We start from the raw sequence: 23,641 nt of genomic DNA on the forward strand, positions 1-23,641 counted from the left end.
TTATGATTAATTAAAGGACAACTCTAGTTGACGGCGGAGAAAGCTCAAAGATGTTGTATTAGTTATTTACTGCTACACAATAAATTAGTCCAAAATTTGCAGCTTAAATAAAACAACAATGAATATCTATTATCTCATACAGTTTCCGTGGGTCAGAAATTTGGGACTGGCTTATCTAAATAGTCTTTGGCTTGGGGGTCTCTCATGAGGTTGCAGTCAAGATGTCAGTGGGGGCTAGTCATCTGAAAGTTTGAGGTTGGAGAATCTGTTTCCAAGTTGGCTCACTCACATGCCTATTGTCCTGAGGACTTAGTTCCTCATCACGTGGACGTCTCCATTGCACTGCTTGAGCATCCTAACAACATGGCAACTGGCTTCTCCCAGACCAAGTGATCTGAGAAAAAGCAAGAAGGAAGCTGCAATGCCTTTAACGACCTAGTCTCAGAATTCACATATTGTCACTTCCACCACATTCTTTTCATTAGAATGGAGTCATTAAGTCTAGCCCACATTGAAGGGCAGCAGAATTCGGCTCCACCTAAAAAGGGAGGATTTGATAAGGGGATGGGAGACCCATGGAGCAGAAGGCATGAACAGGATCTGGACCAGATACTCTAGTGATACCTGGAGACAAAGAGAAAGAGAATGTGGACACAAACTGCAATCTGTGGCTGGCGTGGGGGCTAGCAGTGGGGGAGGGAACTGGGGAAACAACTGGCCAGCCAAACCAGAGAAATGATACAGGTAAGAGTAGTGGCTTTGACCATGAGCAAGGGTTGATGCTCCAGGCCAGCCCAGGAGCTTGGCACTCCTGGAGGGGAAGTACTTTTCGCCGATATGACTTTCCTTAGCTGTTGCTGAACTTGAACAGTGCTATCAGGCCTTCTTCACTAGAGATGCTTCTTCAGCTCAGCAAGGAGCTGGCTCAGAACCCAGACGCTACGTGGGAGGAGGGCTAACATCTTGGTGCTGTTTGCCTCTGGAGCTGCCCCTTTGAACATGTCCACCTGTTGGCATGTTCAGAACTCCATGCCTTAAGAGTGAGCCCTTTTCTGTTTTCACTATGGAGTTTGATTCCAGGGATGGCCTCTGTGTTTTCTCCAAAGCTTCTTTCTGAAACTGAACTTTTGTTTACCTCAATTGCCCTTCTAGCCTCCTTAGACTGAGTTGATTTGTCTCGATGGATGAATCAGATTCTTGAACTCATCCTTTGTGGCTCCAGTTCTCTTGGCAGAGAACACAGGAAGATAGTTTTTGCTTATGTGCGTGTATGGGGAGCATTTTTTTTTCCTTTGTTTTTCTGTCTCAGCCACAACCCGTGGGCGAGCCCAGCACCTGGGACCTCGACAAGCCTCTGTGTGTGCATAGGTTGAGGTCACCTAGGGAGTTCTTCCCAGTATCGTTTGTCATGTCCCCGGATTCCAGAGCAGACTTCAGTTTCCCAAATCCCAGGCTCATGGAAATTGGGGGAATTACTTTTCTGGAGCCAGCTTTATCTTACTTGTCCATGTTCCATTCATGCAAATTGGAAATACTCCCACAACTAAACTGTGTGCCGCCCTTCTGCCTGGGAAATGCAGCTGTTCATGCTTAATGCTTTTGCTCCGCGCCTTTCTAATCTCTCAGCTTTACACTGTTTAAATGGCAGCCGGCTGATTGAGAACAGATAATGTTTTTTCTGATTATTAATAAAGTACAAGGAAATGAATTCATACCGTTCTAGTTCCGCTTCTGCCAGCATCCTGGAATGAGTGTAGGCAAATGAACCAGCGCCCCTCCCAAACCTCATCTATAAAATGAGAGTTTGGACAAGATGGATCTTAGGGTCCTTTTACATCTAAAGGTCACTGGATATGTGATAATTTAAGAACATGGAAGTATTAATAGGGTAGGATTTATTTACCACAAGAGGAGAATCTCAGTACTGTCTCCTGTCAACCATCCCACCGGAAAGGGCCTGTCTGTCAGCCAGTGCTTTTCCTCTGCACATGGAATTAGCAATTCTTCTTTCACGTTTGGAGACAGACTTTAAAGTGGACCTTTTTCACTTAAAACCTCACATAAATGTTTTTAACATGTTTTAGGGAACTGGGGTTTATGCTTTGCTGATTGTTTCTTTTAAATCCATCTTTTCTAATATAACATTATTGCTTGTCAACATAGACTTGCCCTTTTGCACTTTTAAGTAGTTGCCCCAAACTTCACTCTGGTTTCTCCCACTAAAAGTCTGACCAGTGACCCCCAATTTTTAAATCTTATAAACTGACTAATAAGGCAGCACTTTGCTATAGAGTCAGCCTTTATCTTTTGTCTCCTGGGTTTTATCTAAATTTTTTTAATGAAATTGCTACTTTTGTATAGATTTTTTTTTTTTTTTTTGCAGTACGCGGGCCTCTCACTGCCGTGGCCTCTCCCGCTGCGGAGCACAGGCTCCGGACGCGCAGGCCCAGCGGCCATGGCTCACGGGCCCAGCCGCTCCGCGGCATGCGGGATCCTCCCGGACCGGGGCACGAACCCACGTTCCCTGCATCGGCAGGCGGACTCCCAACCACTGCGCCACCAGGGAAGCCCTTTCGTATAAATTTTTAACATAATGCTCTATGTTAATGTAAGCATAAGAATACAGCATCAGCAACTCTGGCCACTTTATTGCTCTAGTTGAGTAGCTGGGTCAGGAACATAAACAGAGCGTCCCTAAACATTGGCCTGTTTGTACCTATGAACAGCTGAGGACCAATTTTTAAAAAGCCACAGTAGGGGCTTCCCTGGTGGCGCAGTGGTTGAGAGTCCGCCTGCCGATGCAGGGGACACGAGTTCGTGCCCCGGTCCAGGGAGATCCCACATGCCGCGGAGCGGCTGGGCCCATGAGCCATGGCCGCTGAGCCTGCGTGTCTGGAGCCTGTGCTCTGCAACGGGAGAGGCCACAACAGTGAGAGGCCCGCGTACCGCGAAAAAAAAAAGCCACAGTAATCAAAATTTCTGCCCAAATGGTAAAACATGCCCTTGTACAAACTCTGGAATAAAAGTAGTTATAACTAGCTGGCCCCCCAAAATCTTTTTAATAACAACAAAGGAAGCCAGCCTCTTGGAATGGTTCCTAAAGTCTTGCTACTTAAACCTTTACATGAAAGCACAAAACCTGGTGTATATTTTGGTAACAGCATCAGTACACTCAGCTACTCAGGTTTGTTGATCATTTACTCAGTGCCAGGCACTGGGATACAGAATAGAACTGTAGAGAAGTTGGCCTGTCCTTACCAGCACTGAGCCCACAGTCGAATGGGGTGCAAAGACACAGTTAAAGCCCTGAGAAATTGCTGTGATGAGGGTAAATAGAGCCATACAAGAACGAGGAAGGAGGCCCTCGTTCTATTTATTGAAATATAGTTGATTTACAATGTTGGTTAATTCCTGCTGTACCACAAAATGACTCAGTTTTATATGTATATATACACGCATTCTTTTTTATATTCTTTTCCATTATGGTTTATCTCAGGATATTGAATATAGTTCCCTGTGCTATAGAGTAGGACCTTGTCGTTTATCCATTCTATACGTAATAGTTTGCATCAACTAACCCCAAACTCCCGGTCCATCCCTCCCCTCCCCCCACCTTGGCAACCACAAGTCTGTTCTCTATGTCTGTGAGTCTGTTTCATAGATAGGTTCATTTGTGTCATATTTTAGATTCCACATATAGGTGGTATCATAGGGTCTTTGTCTTTCTCTTTCTGACTTACTTAGCATGATAATCTCTGGGTCCATTCATGTAGCTGCAAATGGCATTGTTTCATTCTCTTTTATGGCTGAGTAATATTCCACTGTGTGTGTGTGTGTATATGTATATATTTATACACCACATCTTCTTTATCTATTCATATGTTGATGGACATTTAGATTGTTTTCCATGCCTTGGCTGTTGTAAATAGTGCTGCAGTGAACATTGGGATGCATCTATCTTTTCGAATTATAGTTTTCTCCAGATATATGCCCAGCAGTGGGATTGCTGGATCATATGGCAACTCTATTTTTAGTCTTTTGCGGAACCTCCGTACTGTTCTCCATAGTGGCTGCACCAATTTACATTCCCACCAGCAGGTAGGGAGGGTTCCCTTTTCTCCACACCCTCTCCAGCATTTGTTATTTATAGACTTTCTTTAATGATGGCCCTTCTGACCAGTGTGAGGAGGTACCTTATTGTAGTTTTGATTTGCATTTCTCTAATAATTAGCAACGTTGAACATCTTTTCATGTGCCTTTTGGCCATTTGTATGTCTTCTTTGAAGAAATGTCTATTTAGGTCTTCTGCCCATTTTTCAATTGGGTTATTTTTTCTTAAAATTTTATTTATTTATTTATTTATGGCTGTGTTGGGTCTTCGTTTCTGTGCACGGGCTTTCTCTAGTTGCGGCGAGCGGGGTCCACTCTTCATCGCGGTGCACAGGCCTTTCACTGTCACGGTCTCTCTTGTTGCGGAGCACGAGCTCCAGACGTGCAGGCTCAGTAGTTGTGGCTCACGGGCCTAGTTGCCCTGCGGCATGTGGGATCTTCCCAGACCAGGGCTCGAACCCATTTCCCCTGCATTGGCAGGCAGATTCTCAACCACTGCGTCACCGGGGGAGCCCGGGTTATTTGTTTTTTTGTTATTGAGTTGTATGAGCTGTTCATATATTTTGGAAATTAAGCCGTTGTTGGTTGCATCATTTGCAAATATCTTCTCCCAGTTCATAGGTTGTCTTTTTGTTTTGTTTATGGTTTCCTTTGCTGTGCAAAAGCTTATAAGTTTGATTAGGTCCCATTTGTTTACTTTTGCTTTTATTTCTATTGCCCTGGGATACTGACCTAAGAAAACATTGGTACGATTTAGATCAGAGAATGTCTTGCCTATGTTCTCTTTTAGGAGTTTTATGGTATCATGTCTTATGTTTAAGTCTTTAAGCCATTTTGAGTTTATTTTTGTGTATGGTGTGAGGGTTTCTTATAACTTCATTGATTTACATGTGGCTGTCCAACTTACCCAAAACCACTTGCTGAAGAGACTATCCTCCCCATTGTATATTCTTGAGGAGGCCCCCATTCTAAATAGGGGGAAGGGGGATGAGGAAAGACGTCAAGGGAGGTTTGTCAAACAAAAAGATAACTGAGATCTAAAGGATATCTAGGGGTTAACCAGGCAAAGATGGGGAGGAATGGGAAATGGAGAGAATGTTCCAGGAAAAGGAATGACATGCCCAAGGGCTAGGGGCCAGGGAGAGCAGGACACATTTGAGGAACACTGAAGTTCATTATGGCTGGAGCTCAGAGTTCAGGACGGACGAGGCAAGAAAGGAGGCTGAGAACATGCTCAGGGTCAGATCTTATTTATTCTGGATTTTATAGTTTAAATAAATGTGGTCATTTCGAACCCTTCTCCCCTTACTGGCAGTTAAATTTTTTCTCAAGATGAAGATGTAAATCTGAAACATATCTAAGCCCAAAGAGGAGACATTTTCACTAATAGAAGGATTGCTTGGCTCTGCCCAGGAATGTTTACTAACTGTTAACATTGACTTTTAAAGTTTTCTATTAAAAAAAAAAAAAAAGTGCTTCCGTGGTGGCGCAGTGGTTAAGAATCCGCCTGCCAATGCAGGGGACACAGGTTCGAGCCCTGGTCCGGGAAGATCCCATGCACCGTGGAACAAATAAGCCCGTGCACCACAACTACTGAGCCTGCACTCTACAGCCTGCAAGCCACAACTACTGAGCCCACACACCACAACTACTGAAGCCCGCATGCCTAGAGCCCATGCTCAGCAACAAGAGAAGCCACCACAATGAGAAGCCCGCACACCACAACAAAGAGTAGCCCCCACTCGCCGCAACTAGAGAGAGCCCGCGTGCAGCAACAGAGACCCAACACAGCCAAAAATAAATAAATTTATAAAAATAAAAAAGTTTTCATAGGATTCCTGCCTATATAAGGTACTTTCTAAGAAGATGGCATCTTAATGATTTGCAAAACAAAACATGAAGCGTATTTTCAAATACTGATTTTCCCATGAAACCTTCATTGAAACCATTCAAATCTAACGAAAAGGCCTGGCGTTCTCAGACTGTTTTATTCTAAGATGTGGTAGGACTCCACGTGGTTGCGGTAGAGTTGACATCTGCTGAGCATTCAGCATGAGCAGGATAATTCTGACCTGTTCGGGGTTACAAGTCCAAACTGCTTACCCAGAGCCGCTCAGAAAATACCCCTGAAACATTTCAGGCCGGAGTGGGAATGGTGAGCCGTGACCTCTGTTTAGGATTCTCACGATCATGTAATCTTTTCTCCAAAAGACATTCATGTTTTCATTATCTTGTTTTTCTTTTCTTCATGGTAACTTGTAGACATACCTAATCTCCTTGCCTTGACACTGAAAACCGCTGCAATCTAGTCTGGCCTCCAGTTCTCAAGATTTTTTTTTCCTTCTCTCCAAACCCCTCACCCTCCAACAAAACAAAGCAAGAAAGGGACACTTCAGCAATACTGGGTTGTGTAGAGAGGCACCACAGGAGCCTAGGGAAAGCTCTGGGTTTGGACTCAGAAAACGTAGATTCAGGTCCTGGACACACCACTCCCAGGCTTGGGGACTTTGCACAAGACACTCAACGTTAGTGAACCTCAATATCTTTATCTGTAAAATGACTCGCTTAGCTGATTGTTGGGGAAGTCAAAATGAAGTAATAGATCTAAAAACTCTTTGTGGGCTGTAAACCCTGACGCCAATATACAGCGACATCTCACCTCTTCGAGCAGGCTGACCCCCTCGCTTGGAATTTCCTTACCAACCCCACCCACTGCCTTTAACTTTGAAAACCATTTTCCTCTTCCATGAATTCAGTTCTGACCTACTCAGTCAGAATGCTTTTTATATTTAAATCATAGGACCAGTCATACTCCTTCCATATTATAATTGATTCTATACTTGTATTCTAGTCTACACTTTGTGGATTCTAAATCCATGTCAGATAGGAGTCCAACCCCATCATCTTTCCATTCCTCCTGTCACCCAGTACAGCACTTAGTTTGTGGAGGACCTGAATGAATTAATCCACTCCTTGTTTTTACCTGCTTAGTGCCATACAATGCTGAAATTCGATTTAGTTTCATTGTGAGTCTTTCTCAACTTTTATACCTTTTTCCATAGGGATTTTCCCTTAAGGAGTAACTTCATCTAGGCAACGGTAGAAGTTAGTGCTCTCATTACAGGAAATGAATATTAATGATGAATTGATGACATTTTTCTTTTGATAACCCCTAACTAATAGGAATTAAACCACTGGCCAGTCCAGTTTCTTTTTTTTTCTTTTAATTATTTTTTTAATTTATTCGTTTGTTTGGCTGTGCCGGGTCTTAGTTGCGGCATGTGGGATCTTTAGTTGTGGCGTGTGGGCTCTTAGTTGCGGCATGTGGGCTTTTAGTTGCGGCGTGCAGGATCTAGTTCCTTGACCAGGGATGGAACCTGGGGCCCCTGCACTGGGAGTGAGTGCAGAGTCTTAACCACCGGACCACCAGGGAAGTCCCTGGCCAACCCAGTTTTACATCTGTTGATCAACATGTTCCGAAAATATCCGTTCTTTAATTGTCTGAGCATGTTATGACATTGGGAAAGCTATCTAGTGCTGACACTGGAGTATGTGTGGATCTGTTATTCCTCATTATTGCTGTGTAGGTTAAAATGCTGCTTGCTTATTTTCCAAAGCGTTATTTAGAACTGTCTGTGAGTGAGGTTAAGCTCTCTCAGCTGCAGAGATCTGACTGTGTTTTCACAGAGGCCAAGCTCCCGTGGATGTGTGGGCGGAAGCAGGTTTCGTGATTACCAGCGTCATGCATGTCCCGGGGGTCTTGTCTCAGTTTATCTGTTTGAGTCTACTTTCTTCTCTTCAAGGGTCAGTTTAACTGATTTACAGGCTCAAAGACCATAATCCTTTCCCATGGACTAGATGTCTGGGCTGCTTTCCACCCCTTGTTCACAGGCAGAGCAGGCATCATCCCCTTGAAGCCCCCAGCTTGCTAAAGGGGTCACACGTTTGCTAGAGAGATCCCCTGAGAATGTACCCAAAGGCAAGGACTAAGGAGGCATAAAGCGCAGGTTCTATGTCGATTTCGGGAAAATCGTGGACATTTTCTTCCCCATGCTTTTCTGCATGGCTGCTCTAAAGAGGTGCCCAGTCTGAAATCCCAGCTACTGCTCTGAAAGGAAATTACTTTCCTTTACTTAAACAGAAGAATAGAATCTCCAAGGCTGGAGCTGGTGGCTGCCCTAGAAGAAACACCTGCAGAGGGAAAGGATGTTTCGATGACAGGCCCCATAGCACACTTCACATGCAGTTGCTCCAAGTCCTTGTAAAGATGCGGTATCTTAACCTTTCAAACCCAGTTTACTATTGAAACCATGAGAGCCCCTTTTTTTCCTGCATTGTAAAAGGAATTAACAACTCAAGGAAAACAAAACTCAAAAAAAACAGGGGCGGGGACTTCCCTGTTGGCGCAGTGGCTGAGAGTCCGCCTGCCGATGCAGGGGACATGGGTTCGTGCCCCGGTTCGGGAGGATCCCACATGCCGCGGAGCAGCTAGGTCCGTGAGCCATGGCCGCTGAGCCAGCGCGTCCGGAGCCTAAATAATCACTGTCTGAAAATAATCAAGATGCCAAAGTAAAGTTGTCTGGTCCTATAAATACCAGTAAGAGCAGCAAAGAGCATTTATATGCCCCCAGAGACCCTCCTTCTGGGGTAACTACTCGCCCATGAGGTAGCATAGCTTTCCTTTACCTGGTTCCCACTTTTTTTGTTGTTTTTAATTGATTTATTATTTATTTATTTGTGGCTGCGATGGGTCTTCGTTGCTGCGCGCGGGCCTTCTCTGGTTGCGGCGAGCAGGGGCTACTCTTCGTTGCGGTGCACAGGCTTCTCACTGCAGTGGCTTCTCTTGTTGTGGAGCATGGGCTCTAAGCGTGCAGGCTTCAGTAGTTGTGGCGCACGGGCTCTAGAGCACAGGCTCAGTAGTTGTGGCGCAGGGGCTTAGTTGCTCTGCGGCATGTGGGATTTTCCCGGACCAGGGATTGAACCCGTGTCCCCTGCATTGGCAGGCGGATTCTTAACGACTGCGTCACCAGGGAAGTCTGGCTCCCACTTTCATAGCTCACACCCAGCAGGGTGGGCTCCAGGTCAACCCCCACCCAACAAGAGCAAGCAAGACTTGCCTCACTAATGAAAAATACAAAACCCTTATTCAAAGTCCCCCAGTTCCTCTTAGAGAGGTCTTCCTCCCCCGTGATCAGAGACCTGCCCATTTCCCTGATTTTCAGAGCAGTGTTATTTGGCACTTCTGAGCGTCTTTGAACAATCCAGCTCTTCCAAGCTCAGGTGGTCCACTGCACCCGCATCTAGCACCTTCTGTAATGTGAATTTCCTCTCAGCACTCAGAAAGAATGTCTTGTTATACTGGGAACACACAGTATGTCCACAAAGCAAGTACACAGTAGCAAATGTAGTAAGTACTCAGGACGCACATGAAAAGAATTAGCCCACGGGTAAGAGGAATGTTCTGTTCCAGTTTGAGCCTGGAGGGCAGTGCTAGAAAAGTGCAGAACACGGGAGAAGGAACCTAAATCCTACTAGGAAGTGGGGAGGAAATCTGAGAACACTCAGCAAAGCAGAGATAAACAAACGATGAGACTTGGGGTAAATAGCTGAGAGCTTTCAAGTCTGTGGAGATCACAGAGGAGTACAGAAAATAACCAGAGGGCACAAGTGAAGGAGGGGAAAACCATGAGAGCTGTAGAGACTGGGGCCTGACAGACAAAGACATCACCGGGTAAAAATGCCAGCCAGGCACAGGCACGGCATGCCCCGCACTGTGTTCATGGTTGGGGGGGACGGAGGGGGCCGTGCCTCACACAGATCCCTTGTGTTTAATGCGGCTCCAGGCCCTCGCAAAGCCGAGCTGAACGCGTCTTAGCAGGGAGGCGCTCTGACTCTAAATGAGCAAAGGCAAAGGGTCCAGATTTAGTGGGCTCTTAAATGAGACCCACAGACTCCAGACGGACGCAGAGCCCCATCTCTGGCACTGCCATCAAGGGTAGGAATTCTGAGGGCAGGAGAGGGGCAGGGGTGGGGCTGGGCATGTGAACCAAGTGCTTTATTTTAGGAAAATGGAAAACAGCCTAGAAGGAGAACTACTGAGATTCTGAGAGCAGGCAACTCAAAGCTTGTGACAAACGGGGGGAGGTCAGACATGGCCCACCGTACCCCCCATGGAGCTAGAGCGATAATAGCAACAATAAGAAGGTTATCGGGTATCTATACCCTTCACTCCAGCTCCTGGAACTTTCCTCTCTTCTCCTTAAATGCTTGCACCTCCCAGTGTCCTCGGCCTCTCCCTGAAAAGACTTGGGAGCAATGTTTCTCCAAATCTGTCCTCCTCTTCTCCTATCTTACTTTCCACGTTGGTGTTGTCTTTGTCATCTGAGCATCTCCTGCTCTGAAGCCGTGTTTTAAGTGAGTGGTTCTACCTGGGGAGTTGAAAAAAAATAATTCCAGTGCCAGACCCCACACCCAGACCAACGCCCGGACCAACGCGAAACTCTGGGAATGCAGCCCAGGCCTGCGTACTAGTTAACCGTTCCCAGAGGAGCCCAGTGTGCAGCCAGGATTGGCAGCCACTGCAAGACAGCATCCTTCTTAGAGGCTGGTTCCCGGGTGGCTGGAGCTTGCCCTGTTGGCTGTGTGTCTGGTGCCTGTTATTCCTGCAGACGCCCCTCTGCAAGATCTCTTCCAACCTGCATAACCTTCCAGAGACTGAACAAATCTCCTCTTTTGATAATTCCTAATCTAAAAGAGTGACCCGGTACTGTACTGTCCATCCCCACAGTCTGCTTCCAGAGTGGTCAGCCTGGCCTGAGGGATTTACTGGGCCTCCTACAATGTAAAACTCTTCCTTGGATGAAGTGGAGTGGAGGACTTATCTAGTTCTCAGGGAACTGAAGAGCTGTAGTCTTCTACTAAAGACCCCAGGTGGGAAGCTCCCTGGAGCCCGGGCTGTCTAGTGGACAGGGAACTGCAGAAGTGGCTCCACGGTAGCCTCCTCCCAGGTCCTCCTGGGAGCTCAGGCCTCAGCCTTCTTCAGCTTTCCAAAATGTTCTAGGCACTAGGCTTAGCAAGTCCAACCCTCCTGAAGTTGAAGGCCACTTGGCAGTCCCTCATATCCTTCCCCCTAGGGGCAGGGTTCAAGAGCATCTCTTTCTTTGGACTACATCCCTTGTTAGTCAGCTCGGGGCCTATGGACAGAGACTAAGCTTTGAGGGTGCGTGAGCCTCCAGGTTCTGGAGGAGTTCCCCTTACAGCTCACAGCTCGGCTCAGGAAACACTTCTGATGCCTGACGGTACCAGGCACTTGGGGGTGTGTAGGGAAGGCAAGGACTCAAAGACGAAGTGTCCTGGGGGAACTTGCACTCTGGGTTTCTAGGAAGCTCAGAATCAGGTGGCAATAAGTGCCCTCCTGTGGAAACTTCCCCACCCAGTTCTGTGCTGGCAGAATAGGAAAAAGTGACCCTAAATTTTCATGTGTTGGAATTAAGGTGAGTCACAGTCCAGATAGGACAGGCCCATGAAATATGGGGGAAAAAAGTATTTCCAAGGCTCCATTAGCATGAACAAGATATACCCACATAACTAGGGAGTTTCCCTTCATAAAGGTACTCTGTGTGAAGTCAGTTCTTCCATATGCTCAAACCACATAAAAATGTAGCCCGCTAACTTAACTTGTGTGGATGTCAGTCATGCCGGTGTTGTGATGGTAGTTTAGCTATTCCAGCTCCGTGGGAGCGTTGCCGGATACATGAGCTCATCCCCTGGCAATGTTGCTGACACAGCCCCAGGTTAGCTCAGCCACCACACGGCCACCAGAGTGATCTTTTCACCTTACACATCTGAACTTGGCTTTAAATCCCTCATGGATTTATTTTACCTAGTGCAGCGTTGCTCCAAGGATGACCCCAGACCACATGTACCGGAATCACCTGTGGGTGGGAACCTCAGCCTGGAGTCAGACCCTTGGTTATTATTCTGTCATTTTGTGCTGGGTCCATACTTGTTAGGGGAAAAGAATAAGAAGACATCATGAAATAAGAGATTGGTTTGCAAGCAGCAAATTACAAGAAACAGCAACTTTCTTTTTATGCTCCATGGTCCGTTCAAACTTACGATACTTCTGAGACATTGCAAGAGTCACAATCATAGAAAGACATCTGAATACTATAATATCTACTACAGAGAAAAAAAAGATTAATACACTCTAGGAAGATTTTCAGTATCAAAGATTGGAGCCAAAATGGGGTGTCTCATTAACCCAGAGATAACTAGCTGTCAGCCAAGAAACGTAATTCACAGGATCTGTGTATGCCGTTACCAGGGTTGCATCATACTGGACAGTCTACTTCCAGATGAACTGCCCCTGCAGATAAGTGGCTGGTCGCTAAGCAGTGTCTTAGCTGTCTACTCCCCTGCTTTACCTGGGATGGGGTGGGGTGAGAATGGGCTGGGTGTCAGCAGCGAGATGATGGAATTCCCTCCAGAGAAGCTGTCCCTGGGAGAGCGAGCCAAAGCTGTCTTCCTTCCATACCCGGGAACCCACCCAGCCTGCCAGGGCTAAAGTGTAAACTTGACAGTGTTTACCTTGGTACCACTGGTCCCCCAAGTCTGTTTCCTTTCTCTCTGTGGGGTTCGCCACCTCCTCATTGCCCAAATCCGCAAATCTAAGCCCAAACTCATCCTTTCCCCCTTCTCCAATCCAAGGCCTTCCTCAGACACCCTGGCTTCTGTCCATGGTGTCGCAGCCTCCTCTTACCCAGCTCACAACTTTTGACTCATTCCCTCATCCCCACATCCAGTCAGTTCCCAGGTAGTGTTGGTTCTTCCTGAATAATCTCTCAAATCTGCCTCTTTCCTTTCTGTTCCCATTGCTACCACCTTGATTTAGGCTTCTAATCCCCACCCTGTCCCAGTCCTGCTGCAAAGGCCTCCAAAGTCATCTCCTGAAATGCCACTTGAATCACATCTCTCCAACATTCAGAGACGCAGTGGACCACAAAGTTTCCCCCCGGCCCCACTCCTTCCACTGTGCTCCACACCCGAATCTCAGCTATGCTCTCCCCGAGCGGACTGGGGTGCTTGCTGTTCCACCAGCCAGCTGTTGTTTTCCTGCCTCCACACCTCTGCTCAGGCAGGTCTCTGAAGTTGAAAACCTTCCTTGAGAGAAAGTTTACTTCTGAACTTCAGGGCCTGCTCAGATACCAGCTGCTTTCGCCAGCCACCCCAGCTCCAAACGATGTGTCATCTCCATTCTCTGAAGAAGCAATTTGTATTAGCTCCAGTCATAAGGATTTACTTTGAAATAAAAGCAGTAACTAATACTTACTGTTTACCCCATGCCAGGTACTGTGCTAATTGCTGTATGTTGTTTGATCTTTCTGAAAATCTAATGACTTAGGTATTATCCCATTTCACAGATGAATAAACTGAGAAAAGTTAAATAACTTGTTCAGTGTCACATAACTCAGAAGTGGTAGAGCAGTCTATTACCTTCCTAGCATTTTAATCTGTCTATATCTGTTAAACCTCCCCATCCCACCTCAATATATTGTATCCGAAAAAGAGGAAGCATTTCTTACATACATTTACCCCCAGCAGTGTTTGGGAGAACCCCATCATTATAAACTTTTGGGCCTTCACTCACACTGAAATGTAAATGACCAACAGTAGCAACCATAACGAGATGACTTTGCCTTAAACAAAATCTCTGAAGTTAAATCTGGCCTATGGTGCTTAAGATTTAGTACTTTTTTCTCCTGCCCTTACTGTCCTCAACTGATACCCATGAGACTGTGTGCCAGATTCTCATACCTAGGGTCAGCTGCTGTATCACCGCACCTCTAGAAGTTCCCGAAATGACTTGCCTTGGCAGATGGCTCTGCCCTTTAATTAGCCATACAGTTCCTGCTTCCCCTTATTTAATATCAGGAAGTTTCCACATATTTCATCCCCTTCCCCCTCTTGGCCATAGTGCCTTCCTACTATTCTTTTCCCATTTTGTACTTTTGTTTGGTGCTTTTCCCTTCAACGTGTTATCGGAATCCAATCTGGGGATTTTTGCCAAGTTGTCTGAACTCTTTATCTCCATATGTGGTGTCTCACTTCGTTCTTAAACCCTCCTTTTTTGGTATGAATGCACATACTCTGTGAGCTATTTTAGGACCCAGCATCATTAAGAGACAAGATGAGTGTGGTTTGCAAATTACCATAACTTGGAGAAGTCTTTATACTCGACTCTCTTAGCCATGTTAATAAGTACTTAGTGAGAGCTATAATGTGAATAATATAACCTAGCATATTGCAGAAACCCTGTTTTTGATGTATGGTTGATTGATGATCGTTTCCCCACAGCAGGTCTACCCTTCTCATTGGAACTTTCTTAGCTAATATATATTTAAATTATTTTACATCCCAGACTGTATACAAATTGGTTGTTGAGTGGGCAGTAGCCAAGAAACCTTGTTTATGGCAAGAGGAAGTCAAGTGGAAGATTAAAGAAAGTCGCAGTGAATAATCTTCCAGTTGATAAATAAGAAGTGACTATAGCACCACTTTGTTTAGGTACCTTGGCAAATCTGTACACTGGTATATTTTCAAGATCGTGGCTATCTTCTTAGTTCCGTATGACTAGTCATGTTATGTTCTGAATTTACTGCTGCCCTTTTTCCACTACATACAATCTGGTCTGTCCCTCCTCCCAGTGAACATGAAGTCCATCTGATTCCAGAGTTTCTGGCTCAGTTATGACGCTATCAGGACACTGGCATCTTCAATTAGCCCTGCTAAGGAAAGCACTAGAGAATAATGACGCACTAAGCTGTGTGGCACTAACTCTGAACTCAACAAGATTTCAGAGAAGAAATGTGCAAACTGGAGCTGTAAAAAAAAAAAAAAAAAAATCAAAAAGGAGATGAAACTTCAGCCTTAGAGTTCCAAATAAAAGGGTAGGGCATAGATAATAGATGAGAGGAAGGAGGACATCCCAAGTAGGCAAGTGCATTAGCATAAGCAAAGGTTCTAGAAGTGGTAATAAGCATGTAATGAGAGAGTGAGCATGAATGCTAGAAGCAGAGAATTTGGTAGAAATAAGAAAGAAGAGTGAATTTGTAGGGTAAACATGGGAGAGATCATGGGGAAAATGAAGGCAGCAATGAAAAAAAATGCGGTTGAATAGGATATCAACAAAATTGAACAAAAATTGACTGTTAAGGAGAATTTGACTTTTGACCATTTCCCAGGTTCAGCCAAGTATGTATATTTAGCTCCAAAACATGACCTCTCCTAACATCTTCTGTGCAGCTTTTCCAGATGAAAAAATTGGCTAACTAGGTAACTACCGATACCTTTATAATAAAGCTCTGTTTTTTTCATCACTGGGAGAATGAACTTTGTTATGAGTCATGTACAGTGCATTTAGGTAGATGAGGTGGTGCATTGGACTGATTTGTAGGGAATGAGAGCTCCCAGAACCAGGCAGTGGAGCCTCAAAACTTCATGGTTGTCAAAGATGCCATATGACTGTGCTCTAGGACACATTCATGATGGGTACATTCACTTCCAGCCCAAAAAGAAAATTTAGACCTGCCCTGGTTTCTTCTGTATAAATGGGTAAGTGACTTGTCCAAGGTCTCTTGGCTATAAGCAGTAGACAAGGATCCAGAGCCAAGTGTTCTCTTCACAAAAGTGCTTTGGGTATTTTTGTTTGTTTGTTTTAATGGTAACACGGTGAGGGCATCTCAGGTCATGTCTGGGGAGTGTTTTGTGCTCTGTAAGAGACTAAGAAATTGTTCACATATTTCTTTTATATTATTCCCATACTTTTTATAGGTAACAAATTTTAACTCTGTCCTCTCCTACAATTTTATGTAAGATCAGGTTGAATCAATTTGTCAAGTTCAAAATTAATTCTATTTCAGGGTCTTTTTCTCATGACATTTGTGTGTTTTGTGAGAACTGCCCTTCTTTACCTCTTCAGAATCAAATTGAAATATTACAAATTTAAATCCATTGAAAATTCTTCCTTTTCTATATCTTTAGTGATTTTTCAGACCATAGCTAATTTTAGGTTATAATTGAATAAGCAATCTGTGGTCTGTGGGTCATTTGTCTAGAATTTAATTAAGAGTGTCTGAGGGGGACGATGTAGACTTAGGTGGGCATTCCATAGGAGAATCTGACTCCTTCCAGGTAGTTTTAAGGTGACACTGGTTCCTTAAATTTAATTTTAGTTTTCTTCCAAACTTAAAACTTTCTTCTTCCTTACACAGTTTCATTCAGGACCTGGTTCTCTTTATTTCACTTTCTCTTTCTTCTCCTTCTCCTTTACTTCCTCCCTCCCTCCTTTCTTTTTCTTCCTCTTTCTCTTCAAGGATTGATTAAAAGGAAGAGACCACCTAAGTTTACCAGGCAAGACTTATAAGGGAGCGGGCTTCCCTGGTGGCGCAGTGGTTGAGTCCGCCTGCCGATGCAGGGGACACGGGCTCGTGCCCCGGTTCTGGAAGATCCCACGTGCCGCGGAGCGGCTGGGTATAGAGATCTGAGAAAGATCGAATGAAATTGAATGAGAACTGAGTTGAGAAAGGTAAGAATGGAACATGGAGTAGCCTGGTTTGGGGACATTCATGTGAAATAGAAAGATAGGGTGAGTTGGAGGTGGGGAAAGTCTTGGGATGGACTCTCCCCACATCAGCCACCAGGCATCACTGTGACAGCTTGGTTGCTGCCTGGAGTTGTCCACAGTGGGGAAGGAGAGGAGAGAGGCAGTGGGCAGTTAATCTGTACAGGATGTCTGCTAGACAGATGTTTGTGCAGCCTGAAGTCCTTACTGGAACAAAGGCAAGGATAAATAAATAATTGAACCTATTCTGGTGTTTGTCCCTATACATTTAAATATTCTGTGACTTGTTTTAAGTGGAATCCAAACACTGTGCATGATTTAGATGGCAATGTTGTTACCCTTGGCTTGGCCTCAAGGGCTGGTTTTGAGCTTTCTGCCCAAAAATGAGCTCAGGATGAACTAAAAAGTTATTTTATCCTTAAAAACAGAAATAATTCTGGGTCTGCTTTGGCCTTCTTGGAAAAAAGGCAATGTGGAAAGATTTAGAAATTATTTTGGTAAAGAGTCATTTTGTCGACTGCTCTCCTGAGGTAGAACAGAACCTTCAGGAATTGAATTGCATGGTACACATGCAATTTGAGGTGATTTCGGCAGTGAAATTGCTCGTCAGTGGAGTATGTGGGATGGTGGTTCTTCAGAGTGGGGACGGGGTGCAGTGCTGTTGGATCTGCCATCATTATCAGCCCCACATATTTTCACCATCCTTCAGTTCCATACAGAACGTGTCCACTTGGTGTCTCTGTGGGTCAGCATTTGTTCAGGGACATCCGAAGTAGCAAGGGGTTTTGTAAATGCTGTGCAGCAAACTGGTCCTGATGGCCCTTCCTTTGCCTCTCCACCCCATCGACTCAACAGGGGTCAGTGAGTAATACAGATTTTTGTGGTATGCAACTCTTGTTGAATTCTAGGTGTTGCCTGGTAGCAGAATTGACAAAATTATTTATGTTCTTGGGATGGTCCAAATATTGACTCAGCCCATCCACCCAAGGTTTTATATGTATTTCAAGAGTTGGGAGAGAGAAAGAGGAACTCACAGCATGATTCGTCCTAATTTGAATGCCCTGGTGATGGCTCTCAGAGTATTCCTGGGTAGGTTCAGATGTTTTTAAAGAATTTTTGCTCCTCCTGAAATGTTCTGCTTCATGGAATAAGGAGAGAATTGCAGGGAGATAAAACAGATCTGTTCTCCATTCAGTGCTTCAGTTTTATTACATTTAATTCTAAATCATACCATGTTCGTTGGTACAAGGATAGACACATAGACCAATGGAACAGAAGAGCGAATCCAGAAGAAGACTCACACATATATGATCAATGGATCTACCACAAAGGCACCACTTTCAGTAGGAAAAGGATGGTCTTTTCAACAAATGATGCCAAAACAATTGGTTGTCCTTTGGGGAGAGAGTGATGAACTTTGACCTCTATTTCATAGCATACACAAAAATTAATTCAAGATGGACCACAAACCTAAATGTGAAAGGTAAAACCATAAAGCTTGTAGAAGAAAACAGGAGATCTTTAGGGCCATGGGCTACACACACAAAAAAATTTAACAGGACACAAAAAGCACTAATCATAAAAGAAAATTTTGATAAATCAGACTATATTAAAACTATGAATATCTTAGTTTTGGACTTCCCTGGTGGCCTAGTGGTTAGGATTCCAGGCTTTCACTGTGGTGGCCCAGGTTCAATCCCTGGTCAGGGAAGATCCTGAAAGCCACGCAGTGTGGCCAAAAATAAATAAGTAAAATAAGGAATATCTTAGTTTGGGATTTCCTTGGTGGTCCAGTGGTTAAGAATCCATCTTCCAATGCAAGGGACGCCAGTTCGATCCCTGGCTGGGGAATTAAGATCCCACATGCCGTGGGGCAACCAAGCCCGCACACTCTGGAGCCAGTGCACCACAACTAGAGAGAAGCCCGTATGCCGCAACAAAAGATCCCGTGTGCCGCAACTAAGACCCGGCGCAGCTAAATAAATAAAATTAAATTAAAAAAAAAAAGAATATCTTAGTTTTAAGATTAGGCTGTCAGAGGAATCCATAGCATGTCTTCAAGATGTGTGACAGAAAATTAGGCTGGAGTTCTTCCATGTGCTCTCCAGAATCTACCCCTGGCAAAGATGGATAACTCTGCTCCCTGCTCTGCCTATAGAGAGATGGCTGTGAGTTGAAATAAATGGTTTGTCACAAGGCTGAGGCACTCAGGTCTCACAGGAATCTTGCATTCCTCATGTGGTTTTGCTACGTGAGAGGCAGCTTTGTTCCCGAGCCCCTCCAATCTCTGAACACTGGTGTATTCTTCTCAGAACACTCCCTTGAGAACCCCCGAGCCTTGAGGTCATCCCACCAAGTCCGTGTGTGGGAAGGAGGACAGTCTCTTGGGGCCCTCAGAGGTGAGCCAGATCCGGTTCTGTGGTGTCCAAGCTCTTGGGGTCCCAGGGCCCTGGAGGAAGCCTGGGATGCAGTGAGGCCCAGCCCTGCCCTACCCTGCCCTTTGTGGGGCCTTGTGTTGGTGAGGACAGACGAGGAAGCATCGGAGACAGAGCCAGCAACACACATAAACACAGCACCGCTGTGCTAACCACGTCCATGTTTGCCACAGAAAAGCCAAGACCCCTGGCCAAGATAGATGCTTCCTTTCAGACCTAGGGTTTAGAGGGAAGGAAACACGAAATATATTTAGAGCTTTCAAAACTTTGTTTTTGTACATTCTTACAAAGGGGAAAAATAAAACTACCCTGAGGGATTTTTAAAAAATCAGCTTCTAATACTTTAGATGAGTGGGAAAAATCTTACATGCTGTTATCATTTCCTTTCTGTTTCAAGAAGTTAATCGTGGGCTGGAAATAGCCTGTTGCAAAAGGGGAGACTTCATGCCCTTTGAATGCTGCTTATGCCAGAAAACTTTCCAGGCCCCAAGGGGAGGTTGTCCCTTTCCCAGGACTGTGATGCAAGATGACCCTGAAGTTAGATATTTTGTTCAGCTGGAAGACCCAAGGCAGTGGAGAGCTGAAATTCAGAGGGAATAATTAACTCATTCTTTGAAGAAATGGTGTCGAGCTTTGGGTTCAGGCCAGGTTCGGTTCTGGAAGTAATGTGCTGTCACCCCAGGCTCCTGGCTCTCCTTCCCTCTAATGCGGACTCTCTGAAGGCCCCCTGGTGCCTGAAACCAGGCACTGAGAATTAGCAGCGGATGTGCTGAGTGTCCAGCACATTAACCAAGGAGTGGTTGTTTGTTGCCCCTTCCCCCCAAACAGAAATACTGGTATATAAAAAAGAGAAACATTAACTATTTGGGGAGTAAAGTTTCGCTATATTAATTGGAAAGTCGCAGATAAGCAAAACAGCTGGTAAATTAAAACTCATTTAAGCATGATTCGTGGGAGAAGAAAATTTTGTAAGCAATATGTTTTTCTTCCTAATCGTCTTTTGACTGTCAAGATGTATGCATCACCAAAGAATAGCTTAAACTCCAGCTGGTGGCTGGGGTAAGCTAGTCTGGTCTTTGAAATTGGCTTCAGGTAATCAACAGAGGGGATAGCCTCCTAAATATAATGAGGTATTTACTTCCTAGTAATACTTAACAGATTACTAGCACGCTGAGGGATGTTAAAGACTGTTTAAAAGGATGGTTTGACTTTGTGCCCTCTCTTATAGGTCCCTCCATCGTGACGCCCCCCAAGGATATCTGGAATGTCACTGGCGCCCAGGTGTACTTGAGCTGTGAGGTCATCGGAATCCCAACCCCTGTCCTCATCTGGAACAAGGTCAGTGGCCCAGATTTCAGAAGATACCCTAGATTGACCGGCTCCTCTTATGCTGCACAGGGTAGTAATAGCCTAAAGTCCTCAGCCAGTCCAGTGCCTGCGGCTCCTTAAACTCAAGGCCTTCTGACAGTCTTCCAGACACCTGTCCCGGATCTATCAAACAATTTTACTGACCTCCAGAATAGTCCCTGCCCTGCTTTTGTTAGCAGTCCCTGAGCAGGGAGCCTTAGGAGCTGGAAGGACTATGATGCTAAACACCCATCCCACCCTCTGTGTGTGTGTGTGTGTGTGTGTGCGCGCGCATATGTGAGTGTGAGCGTGTGTGTGTGTGTGTCACAGTGTAACACTGTTACAAGTTAAGACTGTGAGTTCCTTGGGCGGGTTGGCTGGGTTGTCTCTGAGCCAGGATTTCTCAACGTCAGCACTGTTGACACTTTGATCCAGATGGTTCTTTGTGGTGGCAGCTGCCCTGTGCACAGGAAGTAGTTCTGCAGCGTCCCTGGCTTCTACCCACCTGATGCCAGTAGCAGGTGCGTGTGTGCGCACATACACACACCACTGTGACGGTTAAAAATGCCAGCTGACATTATCAGATGTTCCCTGGGGGAAAAGCCACCCTAGATTGATAAACAGTGCTCTCTCGGCTTTTCCTCCACATGAACATGGCATAGCATTCTTGTAAAGATTACATAAAGTAAAACCCAGCTACATCACTTGGCCCGTTGTCAGATACGTAATTAGCACTCAGGAGATGTTAGCTCTTGTTCCTGAACATGTTTCCCTTTGAGGAGCGGTTATCTTGTATAGCTATCTTCATATTTGAAAGACAACATATTCTTAGTGTGTCTGTAGAAGGGAAGAGAAAACACTCGTTTGCCAGCTCAAGTAATACTTCACAGTCACACTGTACATTATTTTACATTATTGCCCTTATACCTTTTGACTTAAGTCTCACAACAGTCTGTGGGGTAAATATCAAACTCACGCTAACAAAAAGGAAATCTAGTTTCCGTTAAAAGGCATGACAAGAAGCCCCTTTTCAGCTGCTTTTCTTCTCCAGCAAGCTCTAAGGTGGATGATGGGCTCTCCTGATTATCTTGTTTGCTTGGTGTCTGACCAGGGGAGCAACTTCTAGAACTCCAGGAGGGATTTTGGCTCCCATTGTCAGAACTCTTTCTGTTGCAAGTTGTAGAAACTCACTTCACACTAGTTTAGGCAAAAGAGAAAAAAAAAGCGGGGCGGGGGGGGGGGGGGATACACAGTTGGGTCAGAACCCTAACTCTTGACTCTTTGCTCTCAATGTACCCTTACATCATTTTTTCCTTCTACTTCAGAAAGATTCCTCCATGCTATAGGCCATAGTGTCACTGGCAGCTCCAAGGTCACATTATAATATTTCAAGACCCCAGAGGAAAGAAAGCGCCTCCTCTCTCTGCTGCTTTGTAGAATTCCTACTGAAGGGCTCTGACCCAGGCTGGGTCACCTGCTAACCTCCGGGTCCCTCATGTGGCCATCTGGCAGGAGTGGTGTCAGGGGGACTCTGGAACCTCTCTGGGGCTGGGGGGTGGGCAGAGATGACACCAGCTGTGCTATTACTGCCCTTTACAGCCAGAACGTCTGTTAAAGGGAGGGATGAAATTTTACCTCCGTAAACTATTTTTTTTTAAAGGGGAGGCAGGAGCAGTGAAAAGCAAAAATGCAGCCGGTGGATGTGTTCCTCCTGGCCTTCAGCAAAAGCTGCTTATGCTTCCTCATTGCGTATTTGGAGGTTGCTGGTTTGATCCAGGGGGTGGAGAGGTGAGGAACAACTTTTCCAAAGGATATCCATAAAAAGCTCTGTGCAGTTCTCTAGGGATACACAATGAGAAGCCAGGGTGACCCAAGCGTCCCAGGGCATGTGACCTTCATGACCGATCTTGACAGAGTAATTTCTTCAGTCCTTGCTCTGCCTATCGCTCCAGCTAACGTACGCACATACCAGGGAATAAATTAACCTCAGGAATCTTTTCCTTTAAACTTTAGGATCCTATGGGGGCAGATTCCATGGACTTCCCTGAGGGCTTGTCAACTGGGGGAGTTGGGGGGGGGGCGGTGGGAATGGATGGAGTGGGAGTGGAGAGAGAGAAACAGAAAAAAAAAAAATGTCTACAGACTTGCCAAAACAAACAAAAACCCAACTGCCAGGCTCTGCTGATTTTCTTCCACCTTCATAATGTACTTTGCCACATGCATGACCTAAAGCAGTGTTTTTCAAACTGCAGACCATGACCCATCAGTGAGTCTTGAATTTAATGTAGGGATCACAACAAGAATTTTCTTAAAAAATAAAATATAAAATGTCTTAGGTAAAGGTACATTTAGTAAAGGTATTTCATAAAACTTTTCCTTTGTATATTCCAGATCGCAATGCAAAATATATTTCTTACTATGGACCATGTCAAAGCACTTGGAGAGTCACTGACCTAAAGAATTAAAACAGGCCATTTGTTTTCTGCCCCACTCTCCTTGTAACCAAACTGTTAAGAATGCAGATTTATATTTAAGATCACCTGTCAAAGCCAATTTAAGCGCAGAACTGCTTTTTGCACATAAATGAATCTTAGAATCCTGACTTGTTAAACCAAGGTTCAAAGAAGGTAGCATGTCTTTCTTGCTCAAGGGTTCTTAGCAACAGCAGAACTGACAGGATGAGCCTTCTCTCCGAGACACTTCAGGCTACAGCGACAGTTCTATGGCAGGCCCAGCCTAGTGAGTGGTCTGTGCTATCCTGACCAGGACTTATCATGTGACCTTAACAAGTCCCATAGTTTTTTTCAGAAAACCCCTAGCCTATAAAGATTCCAAGGGAAATATTTTGAAATGGGGAAATGAACGGAAATTGCTGAATTTACCTTAACCCTGGTAAGTCAGAGGGATGCTTACAGGGAAGGTGAAACACCAGAATTCCTTCCAAACATTTAGATGTTTCTGAGATTGAGGCTTTCTAGTCTTTTCCTACCTGAACATTTCTTCAGATTAGGACTTTCATGACCTCTAAGAATATTCTTTTTTTAGTAAAAAAAAAAAAAAAAAAAATATATATATATATCATTGCTCCCAAAGTCCACCGCCTCAATTTGGGATGATTTGTTGTCTA

General features: G+C 44.9%; 1 protein-coding gene across 1 annotated transcript in view; it reads left to right on the forward strand.

The window, feature by feature from the left end:
- The window catches only part of IGFBP7 (insulin like growth factor binding protein 7), a 137,923-nt gene that overhangs the window by 106,537 nt on the left and 7,745 nt on the right, over positions 1-23,641 (forward strand). Inside the window, exon 3 of the mRNA XM_024746690.1 lies at positions 20,396-20,505. Coding sequence (XP_024602458.1) covers positions 20,396-20,505 — 110 coding nt within the window. The remainder of the gene's footprint in view (positions 1-20,395; positions 20,506-23,641) is intronic.

This window comes from Neophocaena asiaeorientalis, unplaced genomic scaffold (genome assembly GCF_003031525.2).
Source record: "Neophocaena asiaeorientalis asiaeorientalis breed wild unplaced genomic scaffold, Neophocaena_asiaeorientalis_V1.1 scaffold19, whole genome shotgun sequence".
Taxonomy (NCBI): domain Eukaryota; kingdom Metazoa; phylum Chordata; class Mammalia; order Artiodactyla; family Phocoenidae; genus Neophocaena; species Neophocaena asiaeorientalis.